The following is a 12,733-nucleotide window of genomic DNA, read 5'->3' as shown; positions in this document are numbered from 1 at the left end:
CAACCAGGGAAATTTAAAAATGATAGTTCTATTGAAAACCGCACAGGTAACTGGCCTTGTCTACAACGCTACTCAGAACAATCACTAGAAAACATTCCAAGTGCCTTCCCTGAGACCCTTCTCTTTTTCTGATCATTACCGGTTCCGGAGGTAGGTTCAGCGAGAATCTGTCTTCCTTCCTAATAGGATACAACTGGGTAAATCAAATTTGTAACCGTGACCATGCCAGAGATGTCACATTTAAAACAAATTCCATTTAATTGGGCATGACAAGCCTGATGGTGAGAAACAAGGAATGTACTTCTCGGGGGCGGGGGCGGGGGGCGGGTGCTCCCCAGGCCTCCAGGAAACCGGACTGGACCTGCTCCCTGGCTGCGGAGTGGCAGTCGTTAAGGTCGAACACAGAGTCATTCCTGCTGGCCCAGGAAATCGACAAACTCGGGACCCTCCGGAAAGACGGTGCCCTGCAGTTACAGGTTGCAGAGGCAGACCCGATGGGGGTGAAGCGGATGGTTCAGGTTCCTGACTTTAGATAGTGAGAACACTTTACACACACACACTAAAATTATGACCCCGGGGGCTTTACAGAGTCTCCCAAATCCCAGCATCACATGCTCTAATTTTAATAACAACACAACCAGGGGAGCTTGCTTAACCAACACCTAATTACGTATACCTCCATGTACACAAAACTGGCCAAACGTTAAAAGAAAAAAAAATCAAAGTAATGACCACAATCAGAAAATTGCTGGCACAAACTCGTGGGGTCAGACCCGCAGCAGGAGACACAGGAGCAACGAAAGCAGAAGACTCCTTGTCCTGGGGCCGGCCGGCCACTCGTCTCTCTCCGTCCAGCCCACACACCGCGCCCCGAAGTCTGGGAAACAGACTGGTAAAGCGCACAAGGGCGGCGGAGATACATGATTGCCTAACGACAACAAAGCAAAGCAAACATAAGGTCCCTCTGTCTGGCAATCATCCCCGAAGAGAGGAAACCTTGGGCACTTTCTGTAAGTCACAAACTCCACGGCAAAAACAACTTCATCCCTGACGTGCGCTGTGCTGAGACTGGCAAACACACAGCCAAGCTTATCGATACCATCAGCCTGGAAGAAAAGCGCTGTGAACCTCCATCTTGGTAACCTTGGGCTTGGTTCCATACATTTCCAAGTATGTTTACTTGGCAAGCCAGGCTTTTTGATGTTTGCACTCCCCTGCAAAAACTTTTCTTTCCTTAACGCATTCTAATCTCCGAGTCTCCCTTCCGCACACTGGCCTGCAGTGTAAGCCCCCCTCAGGAGGCAGGGACTTTTGTCTGTTTTGTTCACGGCTGTATCCCTGCACCGAGGACCACATCTAGCTTATAGAAGAGGCTCTGTAAGTACTTGTTAAATGATCTTACGAAAGCTAGTTCCATTTAGCCCACAAATATTAGATAAACACGTAGAGGCTTGTGGCACACCCTGGGTGTGGAAATGGAAGAGACGGAGCCCTGGCCTTCAAGAACCCCCAGTATATTGGGGATGGTGGGCAAATAGCCGGGCAAGTTCAAGACAACCTACCACTGCTGCAGTGGGGAGGCACAGGGCCCATGGAACCAGCTCAGGGAGGCCCGAGAGGACTTCCTGGAGGAAGCTGGCCTGAGAGGTGGATAGGAGAGGGCCAGGGAAACAGGGTAGAAGAGGGGAGGGTTTCAGGTAGAGGACGCAGCATGAGCAAAGACCTGCAGCTGAGAAGCAATGGGAAAGATGGTGTAGGAGTGTGAGCTGGGGCCAGCGAGGTCCACGAAGTCCACATCAAAAAAGGCATCGAAGGCCAAGCAAAGGACTTTGTCTTGACCCTGAGGGCCATGGGCACCTAGAGAAGGTTGCAGCCCCTCCTGGTAGCAGGTCTGTGCACGGGCACAGGTGCTGAGCTGGAACAGGCTGCAGCGGGTCGGCACCGAGCAGGCCACTCACCTGGTGTGCTGCTGGAGGTGGGAGAGCTGTCGGAAGGACTTGTCACAGTAGGAGCAGTGGTAGGGCTTGACGCCCAGGTGGATGCGCAGGTGCTGGGCCAGGTAGGAGGCGTTGGCAAAGGACTTGGAGCAGTGCGGGCACTTGTGGGGCTTGGCCTCTGTGTGCGACTTGGAGTGGATCTGCATCTCAGACTTGGTGAAAAAGGTCAGCGGGCAGACCTTACACCTGTGGGGCAAGAGGCAGGTTCACACCTGGGAAGACCCCTGCACCCCTGCCTGTACAGCTCAGGGGGGACCTCCTGCACCAGAAACCATGCATCAGGGATAGGGCTTTCCTGTGAGGAGTCCCCAGGGCACTCAGGCCCTGCTAGGGGCATGCTCAGGCCCTAGACAACCTGCGATCTGGAGGAGAAAGCCCTTCCACCTGGGGGCTTCCACCTGGGGGCACATTTCCAGCCGCCGGGGGAGCAGGCTGACCCCTTACAGGGAAGAGAGGCCTCATGTTCCTGGTAAAGGTTTGCCCAGAGCCACACCCCACAGCTCTAGGGGAGGGGCTCAACTGGACTGCACCCAGAATCAGCAGGGCAGGTGGGGATGGGGTTTCAAGAAAAACTGACACTTGGCCTTCCACAAGCCCCCCACCCCACAGCAAATTAAATCAGAATTTTTGCAGGTGCGGCCCTGGTACTGGCATTTTTTGAACTCTGCCCCAGTGATTCTAATGTTCAGGGTTGAGCTCACTGCTTGAAGGGAGGAGAGGGAGCCCCCAGCCCCACACTGCCTCTGAAAGAACATGGGTGCAGCCTGTCGGGTGATCCCACCCCCTGGACCTTAGCCCCCACCCTCAGCCCCTGGGTCCCTTCTTTCCAACCCCCCATTTCTGAGCTCCTGGGGGCAGCCCTAGGTGTGAAGCCCGCTGGACCCCCACCTGTATGTCTTGCCCTCCTTGGCAGTCTCGCCTGAGGCCAGGATGGGGTAGGGGACTACAAGGACAGGCGGGCCCCCTGGGTTCTCCGCCTTGATCTTTTTGCGGCCACGCTCGGACTTGGGGGGGCCAAGCAGGCCATGGCCCTGGATTGTCTTGATGGAGTCCAGGAGGGGGGGGCTGGTGATCCCTGAGATGAGGGTGGGGGACGAGGCGATGAGGCGGCTCTGGCTGGTGGTGGTGGGTGTGGACGGGGTGCTGGTGCCGGTGCCCGCGCTGGACTCGGATGTGCTCACAGCCGGGGTCCGGGAGGACAGCCCCAGACCTGCGAAGACAGGGCGGCAGGGGCGGGGATGAGGGGCAGCTGCAGGGGCCCACTCAGCCCCGGCCACCCAGCTGTGTGACTTTGGCAAGGTACCCACCTTTCGGAGCCTCCCCTCCCCTCTGTGTGTTATTACCCAGGGGCAACAAAACCAAAGCTGGTGTATGTGCAAGAGGCCTTAGATACGTAAGAGCTAAGCCAAGTTGGGTAACAGGCGCTTCAGAGATCATTCAAACCACAGAAACAACCTGAGGCCCAAGGGAGTCCACTACTGTGTTAGTGACAACAGTAAAAGCTAGAGGCGACTGAGGTATGCAACAGCAGAGAGGGAAGGAGTCAGAATTTTGATCCATTTCCTCTACTGAACATTACTGCCCATTAAAAAGAAGGTTATGTTTGTAAAAAATATTTTTCAAAGGCATATGTATGCAAAGAAAAAGTAAGCAGGAGGAGGGATGTACCAAAATGTGACATGGATGGTAAAATTAGGAGTAATTTAAAAGGTTTTTTTGTTTTAACTATATTTTCTAACTCTTTGAAAATAAACTTTTTTTTAACTTCTGTAATAAAAGTTACTCGAGGAGACCAGAAACATTTAGAGTGTCAGGTTAAGTAGACAAAAAGATGAAAGTGGTTTCTGTAATGTGGTGAAAACTGTGCTTTTTAAAATCTTTTCGTGCACTGGAAAAGATAGTCTGTGTTGAATCACACATGCTGGCGAGTGTGCATTCACCAGCTTTAACGGAGGGCTGCTTGGCCATAACCCTTAAAAGGTTAAATGTATCCTACTTCTGACCAAGCGAATCTACTTTTAGAGACCGCCCTAAAAAAATATCTGCACATGAACAGGAACACATATAATGGATCTTCTGTAAAAACTGTAGTCAACCTGGCTGGCATAGCTCAGTGGATTGAGCGCGGGCTGCGAACCAAAGTGTCCCAGGTTCAATTCCCAGTCAAGGTACATGCCTGGGTTGCAGGCCACGGCCCTCAGCAACCACACACTGATATTTCTCTCTCTCTCTTTCTCCCTCCCTTCCCTCTCTAAAAATAAATAAATAAAATCTTAAAAAAAAACCCTGTGGTCAGACAAGCTAAATACAGCCCGCTGGTCTTCAACAGGGGTTGTATGAAGGGACGCGGCCCACCCTCGTGATGGGAGGCTGGCAGCCGCGGCAACCAGGCAGATGGCACTCAGCGACACGGAAGGTCGAACTGCCGTCGGGCGAGAAAGGAAACCGCGGACAGTACGAACCCACCTACTTTAAAAACACACACCCAAATTACATATGTGTGCACAGGCAACACATATGTGGGTGAGTGCACAGAGTGGATGTGAGTGGAGACACACCAGCCTAGATCACGTGGGAATGTTGGGGCTCTACAGGGAGAAAGAATTTACTGGTGAAAGGAGAGTTTTCATACGTCTATTTGCTTTTATATTATTTGAATTTTTTACCTGGTGAATTCATCCACTTTTTACATCTGTGATTGAAGGATAAAATAAAATAAATTATAGAGAAAACAATGAAAATGCCAACAATAGTAGGATGAGGACTCTTTCTCCTTTCAGCTCGGCTTCAATTTCCAAACTTTCTATAATGACTACGTAGTACCTTTATAATAACAAATGCACTGAACATGTTTATGATAGGAAGGCAAGGAGGAACAGCAAGTTCAAGCCATGGGTACAGCCCTACCACGAGCTCAGCACAGCACACGCACACGTTAAAAGGCAAACAAGAAAGATGAGAAAGGAAGGAGAGAGACCAGAAGGCGCTGTGCAAACTGCTGGGTTAGGAGCTGGGGGATTATAAGTAATGTTTTTTTCTTAGTTTCTCTGTTTTCCAAATTTCCCTTAATATGTTTATATTGCTTTTTTAATATTACTTCTATAATGAAAAAATAAATTTAATAAAATCATACCAACGGGGAATGTGCAGAGTGTGGCTGGGGCCTGGGGGAGGCTCACAGGGCCCCATAATTCTTGGGTGTCTGTGAAAGGAGGAGGCAGAAGGGAAGAGAGGCAGGGGTGCCTGGCTGGTGGCAGGGGTGAGCCGGGGAAGAACAGAGACCCGGCGGCAGTGGCCACCGGCGAAAGCCTGTCCCGCGGGCGTCCCCACCCCTGTGACACCGCACCAGGGTGTCTCCCTGTCCGAGACAGCCTATGGCCCGCACCCCCACTCCTCCTCCTACGGTTCTGCCTCACTGGCAGTGCCTGCGAGCCTCCCTCACCTCCTCCCACTCTTCACCCCTACATCCGATCCAGCAACCAGCCCTGTCCATCCTCCTCCATGCTGCTCAGATATGGCCACTTCTCTCCATCCCCCATGCCCAGTCGTGGCCCCCGCCCTCTCCTGCATCTCTCTCTGCCTCCTTGTTTGTCTTCTGCCAAGCCAGTTTCCATCCTGCAACCACACCCAGCTTTCTAACCCAAATCTGAGCGTTTCCCTCCCCTACTTTAAAACCTTCCATGACTCCCCAGTGCCTGAGGGTAAAGTGCAAACTACACGGAGTGGCCCACAGCGCCCTTCGCAGTCTGGTGCCTGCTTCCTCTCTAGCCTCTGCAGAACCAGGTGAAGCTAAAGGGTTAGCACGTGGGCTCTGGGACCACACTTCCTGCTTCTGCCTCTTCCTGACTGTGAAACTGGGCCTCAGTTTCTTCATCTGTCGAAAAGATGTTAAGTGAATGCACAAAACTGTTGTTTTTGTAAATCAAAAACGGTCTACTGCTCAACCTAATGCTACCAGTACCCACCTCAGAGGACTGCTGGGAAGATAAAAGGAATGCTAGTGAGCATGCTCAGCTGGAGCTGCCTGGGTCATCACCACCATCATCTTCCAGGGCTCCTCCCCCAGACAGTCCTCCCCTTGCTTTCTCAAACAGGCTTGCTTTGCACGTGCTGTTCCCTCCCGCTGCTCCATTCCCTATTGCCTAGTTACCTAACTGCCAGCCTTTCCTTGCACATCTGCCCCTCCAATAAAATCTCCACCCCCCACAACTTCTCTCCACTCTGTCCCAGGTCTCATCAGGGTTCTTCTCTGGATTCCTAAATTTTTTAAACCGACTTCGCTTCTCTGGTGAGCCCCCGGTGGGCCCGCCCTCCTCCTGTCGGTTTAGTGGGGTAGATCCTCCCAGAACTGGGTTGGAGTTAGTCTGGTGGCCGAGGCTGGTCGGACGAGCCCGGCCGCCCGGAGCTCCACCTCCGCCAGGCCCCACCCACTCCGCCCTCGCCAAGCCTCTAGCCACCCTCGCCACACCCCCCACCCGGGCAGGTCTCCGCCCCGCCCACCCAAGCCTCGCCCGCTGTACCTGTAACCGTGCTGGTGGCTGGCCGCGCGTGCAGCGCCACGTCGGGCTGCGGCACGGACTGCGGGTGCAGCCCCGGCACCTGCTGCAGCTTGGGAAGCGACATGACCGCCTGGCTGCTCTCGGCCGGCGCCGGCGGCACTAGCAGCGGCTGCTGCGACGAGGCCGACGTGGGTGGCAGGTGAGGCGGCCGTATCTTCTCCGCCATGAGCTGCTCCTTGATCTTGTTAATTAGGACCAGGTTGTCCAGCTGTGGGAGGGAGAGGAGAGGGACTGAAAGGGCTTGGGCAGCATCTGGCCCCTTCCCTGGCTGCCAGTCCCCCCGCAAGCCTCTGCCCCTCTCCCCTCGCCCTGCAGACCGCAGCCAAAAACCCCAGGCAAGGCAAGGCAACACGAGAGGGAGATCGGCCAAAGGGGTGACGCTAGTCTTACCTGGCTGGGCATGGTGGGAGGAGGGGGCCAGAAGTAGGGGTTGTTAAATCGAGGCTCGGCCATCCTGCGGGGAGAGAGCGACTGTCTCAGGGAAGAGGCCTCTCCCTCCCCAGCAGCCTGGGGCTAGCTGCCCTCAGCTGTGCCCACTGGAGCTAGGCCAGAGTCTGGGATCCCTGCCCCATAGGACTGTCACCCCACAGCAGAGCAGGCCTCCTACCAGGACCAGGGAAGGACAGCTCCATGCCGAAAAGTCTGGGATCCACCTCTCCCTCAGTGGGCCCAGAGGACAAAGGTCACACACAGACCAGAATGTTCCCAGCACCAACCCCCAAATTGGCAGACCAACCCCCATCCTCCATACCCCAGAAGGGCGTTAGGTTGCAAAGCCAACCCCATGGGCCCATGAATTGCCCGCAAAAGCCCCCCACCCCAATCCACAGACGAACAGGAGTTCTGGGGTGACTTTGTAAATGGCACAGAGCAGAGGCAACTGCGCACCCCTAGTCCCGCCCTTGTAACCACGGACCCCTCTAGTGCAGACAGCCTCATCAGAACACACCCCCTTGTCACCAGACACCCTCTTTCTGAAAGGCAACTTGGCAGGTGACTTACAAAGGCCCAAATGATTATTGGCCTTTGTCCCAAGAAACTGTACCTCTGGAAAGTTCTCTTTAAAGAAACAAGCGTGGCCACCAGCAACACGTCACCTACAAGAATGTGTCAGAACACCGTGCACAGGAGGGGCCTGAGGGGGCCTGAGACCAGGGCAGTGTGGGGCGCTTCCGTAGGAGTGTGTGACAATCGGGTGGCCCTCTCCCCACAGGTCCCACGGCAGGCCTGGGCAGCGAGTCAGAAGGCCTTTCCACCCAGGGAGGTAAGGAGAACAGGTCTTCAGAGCTGTCTCAGTTTTCCAGAGGGTCTGAGCCTCCCCGTGACCCTAGAGTCAGTGGCTCACAGGGACACGCTGGACAGGGGCATCCCACTGTCCGGCTTCCCAACCAATTCCTCCTGTTTATCTCTCCCACAGCAATGACTAAGTACCTAACTCGTATCACCGCTTAAGTGAACTTGTTTCTGTTGGTAGGCAAGGCCAAAATGAAGTGTCTTCAACCTCTCTTCCCAGCCCTGCCAGCCTGGGAAGCCCCTCCTGGACTTGCGGACAGAGCGCTTCAGGAGGAAAACCTTCAGTAAGGTGGTTGTCTAATCTCAACTCACTAACAAAGATCTTTCAGATGAATTATCTCCTATGATCTTTACCTGAGGAGAGGGAACAGGCGGTATTATGACCCCGTGTTAGATGAAGAAGCTGAGGCTTGGAGAGAGGGAAGAGGGCTGCTCAACTCCGCAGGCCTAGGCTGCCAGAGTCAGGCCTAGAACCCAGATCTGTGCAGGTTGGTTCCTCCAAGGAATTTGCTTTGCAAATTCCAGTCCTCTGTGGGGCAAATATCCACATGCTAATAATACCTATATGCAAAATCCCCTGTCCCTCACTTCCAGCCTGGGGTGTTTTGGGTCTGAGCCTGGCCAGGCTGGGGATCCGGGTGTCTTCCTCTGGGGTGGCCAGGGCAGCCCCTGCCTCTAGTGGCCCCCCTGCTCCCCCCACCCACAGGCACCCAGCTGCCCTTCCCTCTACCCATCCCTCACAGCCCCACACAAGCACTTCCCGCCTGGAGTTCTCCCTGCCTGCTCCAGACCCCTGGGACTTCTTTCCCAGAAAGACCTCAAAAGAGTAATAACAGTGAGGAGGCTGCCAGTCACCAAGTGCCCACCTGTGCCAGGCACACTGATGCTAAAAGGCAGGAACTCTCAGCATCCACATTTTACAAATGAGGACACTGAAGTTCAAAGGGGTGGAATGACTGGGTCAAGGTCACACAGCGAGAAAGCAGAGAGCTGAGATTCCCACCCTAAACCACCTGTCTCCCAAGTCCAGCTCATCTGTCCCTTGGCTGTCCTGGCCCAGAGGTTACCAATACCATGAGCCGCGTGACAGGATAAATAAATAAAAGAATAACAACCGTTGAAGACAGCCCTAGACAATTATCTGACACTGGCCGTTTACGAAGCTCTTCTGTACCCACTGGCGTCCTCAGCAGAGCCCCGGGAAGCAGGGAAGAACTCTCAGTCCCATTTCACAGAGGCAGAAACCAGGGCACTAGGGGGAAGTGCTCTGCTCCAGGCCGCACGGGTGGCGAAACGGGAGGGAGCGCGGGGCTGCAATGTGGGGCGTCAGCTCTCTGAGCACCGGTCTTCCTCATCTGTGAGTGGGGTTAGACAGTCCCGGTCCAGGACTGCCCACAGCACCCAGCTGTTCCTCAGCTAGTTCTGGGGAAGCTGTCCTCTCCTCTCCTCCTCTTCAATTCAATGCCAAGGTCAGGCTTCCCAAAGCCTGACTCCTGTCAGAAAGGTATGGGGAAGGGGGCGGCTTGCCTAGGGTCCCATAGCTGCAAGAGGACATCTTCTCTGCCATTGGTCAGGCCCCTGGTCAGGCAGGGACCACCCCTCGCCCTGGTTGGGCAAGCGGGACGGCAGAGGGGAAGACTCTGCCCTGAGTCACGTAGTCCGATCTGCAGAGCCTCTGCCTAATGTCCGCATCCTTCTCTGGCCTGTCTGAAAAAACTTAATGATTCAGTGGGTGACCCTGGCCCTGGTGTGTACCTACTGCGTGTCAGATGCAGGGAAGGCCAGTGGGGGCAGGGCAGAAGTAACACTTGCTGAGCTCCCACTAAGTGTCAGGCACATTGCTAGGTGTGCACCAAAAACATCTCCTGTGAGCCCCGCAGAAGGCCCGAGAGGTGGGTGTCCACCTGGGCAACCCTGGGACCTGCACGACATGGGGGGCTGTAGCAAGGGGGCAGGGGGAAGGTGGCCAGGGCCAAGCTAAGCTGCTCAGACCTTGTCACAAGGGAGGGTTTTTAAGTGGGAGAGACTGATCGGATGTGTGTTTAGGACAGGTAGGTGAGGCAGAGGGTATTCCCAGCAGAGGCAACAGCCTGAGCAGAGGCCCGGAGGTGTGACAGTACACGGCAGGTTTGGGACAGTGAGCAGCCACCACATCAGAGAGCTGGAGCGTGGTGAGAGAGTGAGAGACACAAGCCAGCTGGCAAGGCCTTGAATGCCGTGCTCAGGAGTTGGGATGGATGCTAGGGGTGAGAAAGCATCAGGAAGTGTGCTGGGTCAGGGGAGCAGTGAATCCAAGGGGACCGAGGTCAGAGGGAGAAGCCTGAGGACAGTGCCGCGGCCCTGGGGGCCCAGGCCGAGGTGACTGGGTGGGCGGGGCCTGAACGTCCACAGCAGAACAGGCAGACGAGACACGCTGGCGGTCGGGCAGGACACGTGCGCTGGGCTTCCAGCCCCAGACAGAAGCCTGGGCATTGCGCTGTGCGACCTGAGACACGCCGCACCCGCCGATCCTTGCACGGGGCAGGGGTCTGGGGGTTTTGCTCTAAAAGGGCGAAAAAGTCGGATGGGTAGACGAATGAAACACCTCCTAGAGCTGCCTCTGAATGCAGCATCCCGACGGCCGCGGGCCCTTCCACCCGTCCGTCCATCAACACATCCACTTGCTCTGAGCACACCCCAGGGGCCAAGCGGGGAGCCAGTGCGGAGGAACCCGAGGCAAGCCGAAGAGCCCTGCCCTCCAGGAATCCCACGCTAAGTGAAGGAAGGAGAGAAATGACCCTAGTTTCTGCAAAAAAAAGAACTTTTGCCTATGAAACCTACTGTGTGCCCCCAAGAACCTCCTTGTGGTCAAAGCCCACAGGCCACCTCCTAGTCCTACATGGCCTCCCTGCCAGCTGAGCCCTTTGGGAAGGTCTGTGTGGCCACTGACCCTTGGGTCCCTCATCTCAGTCTCTTTCACAGCGCCCCCGCTGGGCTGCTGAGGGAAGGGCAGGAGCTTTCTCTCTCCCACTGACCTCAGTACCTGGGTGGCCCATCCACCCTAGGACTTTAAATACCAGCCAACCCCCAGCGCTCCGCCTGCAGCCCGGGCCTCTCCCTGGAGCTCCAGGCCCAGCCTTCCAGCTGCCTCCCCCAACATATGCCTCTGGCCGTCTCACGGGCTCTCAGACTCGGCAGGCCTCCTCTGGACTCGGTCTTCCCCTAAGACGGGCACCTCCTGTAGCCATTCACTCCCAGCTCCAAGTGGGCATCCCCATCTGCCCTGATGCTCTTGCCACGCACACACACCCATCCACAGCACGTCCCCTCCCTCCCCGCCCAGTTCAAACCACCGCCAGCCGCGTCCTCAGGACCCCTCTCCTTCCCACAAGCCCTAGCTACCATCGCCTCACCTGGCCCACGGAACCGCCTGCTCTGCTGGAGGCCCAGCGCACCGGGGTTCAAATGTGGGCTCCAACTCACCAGCTGTATAATCTTGGGCAAGTCACTTGCTTCTCCTCCCCCAAGTAAGGGATGAGCAGCCCAGAGTCAGGGTGGAAAGAGAGGATCAGGGAGGACTTCCGAGCGGGGGTGATGCCTGCTTTGGGTCTTAAAGGATGAGTGGGAGTTAGCCAGGCAAAGGAGTGGGGAGCACTCCTGGCAGAAGCAACAGCCTGAGCAAAGGCCCAGAGGTGAGACGCAACACGGCACATGGGGGAATCTAAAGCATTCCGGTGTGGACGAGGAGACAGGACTCGAGGCCAGAGCCATCGGCCAGGCCCAGACCCGGAAGGCCAACTCCTGAGTCCTAGGCCCGGAGTCCGGACTGGAAGCAGTGGGTGATGGGGTGGAATCTGTGGTCTAGAAAGCCCCCTCTGACCGCTGAGTGCAGACAGAACCAGAGAGGTCAGAGGTGGAGGCAGTGGGAGAACATCCATTAGGAGGCCCCCCGGGAAAGGAGGGGACAGCCAGGGGCCAAACCTGGGCCAGGGAGGAGAGTGACCAAGGAGGCCTGGCTACCTGGCTGAGCGGGAGGCCAAGGAAGTGTGTGCAGCTTGCTACCCACGGGGTGGCCAGGGAGGTCCTCTGGAGAGCAACATGGACGAACATGGCCACAGGAGCATGCAGACAGACAGACAGCACCAGACTCAGACACACAGGACAGACACGGACTTGCAGCCCCAAACAGGGACAGATGGGGACACACACAGCCACTCCCATGAGCAGGAACCCACAACCGCCAGGACACAAAGTCACAGGCGGGTGCTGTTAAGTGGGTGCGTGCACACGCCCCTGGTGCAGGCCCAGGGGGAGACTGCAAGGGGTGCTCAGGGAGGCTGGGGTGAACACAATGGCTGAATCCCCCAAAGAACAAACCCCTCATCGACAGATTTCAACCTGCAATCACAGGCTGCTTACCTAGGGTGTCCTTTCCCACTTGGTGAACTTCTACTCATCCTTCAAGACCCAGCTCAAGTGTTCCCTCTTCTACGGAGCTTTCCCTGAACCCCCAGCCAGTCACTTCCTCTGTGTTCCCAACAGCACCTTGTATACGAGAACAATAACAATAATGACCATAAAATGGCAGCCACCATTGACGTCAACACCTACTATGTGCCAGGCACCGTGCTGAGTGTGTCACATGCATCATGTCACTGAAGCGTCCCAAGGACCCTGTGAAATCTGCATTTCACAGAAGAGGAAACGGCAGCTCAGAGAAGGTGAACAACTTGCCCAAAGTCACACAGCTAGCAAGTGGTGGACTCAGGGCGCCGCCCAGCACTGCAGTGCCAGTCACACCCTGGTGCAGTGATCTGCTTCCCTGGGTGGCTTCCCCACCAGACTATGAGCTCTCCCCAGGTAGGGCTGGTGCTCACTCACCTCTGCCATTCCAGCATCTAGCCC

At 55.8% G+C, this 12,733-nt stretch overlaps 1 protein-coding gene across 3 annotated transcripts in view; it reads right to left on the bottom strand.

Moving 5' to 3' along the window:
* The window catches only part of ZNF362 (zinc finger protein 362), a 39,525-nt gene that overhangs the window by 14,374 nt on the left and 12,418 nt on the right, over positions 1 to 12,733 (bottom strand). For 2 of the 3 annotated variants that reach the window (XM_045859697.1, XM_045859696.1), the window contains exons 2-6: positions 12,248 to 12,373; positions 6,947 to 7,010; positions 6,518 to 6,764; positions 2,886 to 3,207; positions 1,959 to 2,183 (exon numbers count right to left, since the gene is read on the bottom strand). In XM_045859697.1, coding sequence (XP_045715653.1) covers positions 1,959 to 2,183; positions 2,886 to 3,207; positions 6,518 to 6,764; positions 6,947 to 7,010; positions 12,248 to 12,285 — 896 coding nt within the window. In that variant the 5' untranslated portion in view covers positions 12,286 to 12,373. The remainder of the gene's footprint in view (positions 1 to 1,958; positions 2,184 to 2,885; positions 3,208 to 6,517; positions 6,765 to 6,946; positions 7,011 to 12,247; positions 12,374 to 12,733) is intronic. The other variant, XM_045859698.1, reaches the window with a different exon arrangement.

The sequence above is a fragment of the Phyllostomus hastatus genome, unplaced genomic scaffold, assembly GCF_019186645.2.
Source record: "Phyllostomus hastatus isolate PE091 unplaced genomic scaffold, TTU_PhHast_1.1 phas_scaffold_182, whole genome shotgun sequence".
Taxonomy (NCBI): domain Eukaryota; kingdom Metazoa; phylum Chordata; class Mammalia; order Chiroptera; family Phyllostomidae; genus Phyllostomus; species Phyllostomus hastatus.
Note: the sequence above shows the minus strand (reverse complement) of the source record. Positions and strands in the feature narration are given on the sequence as shown.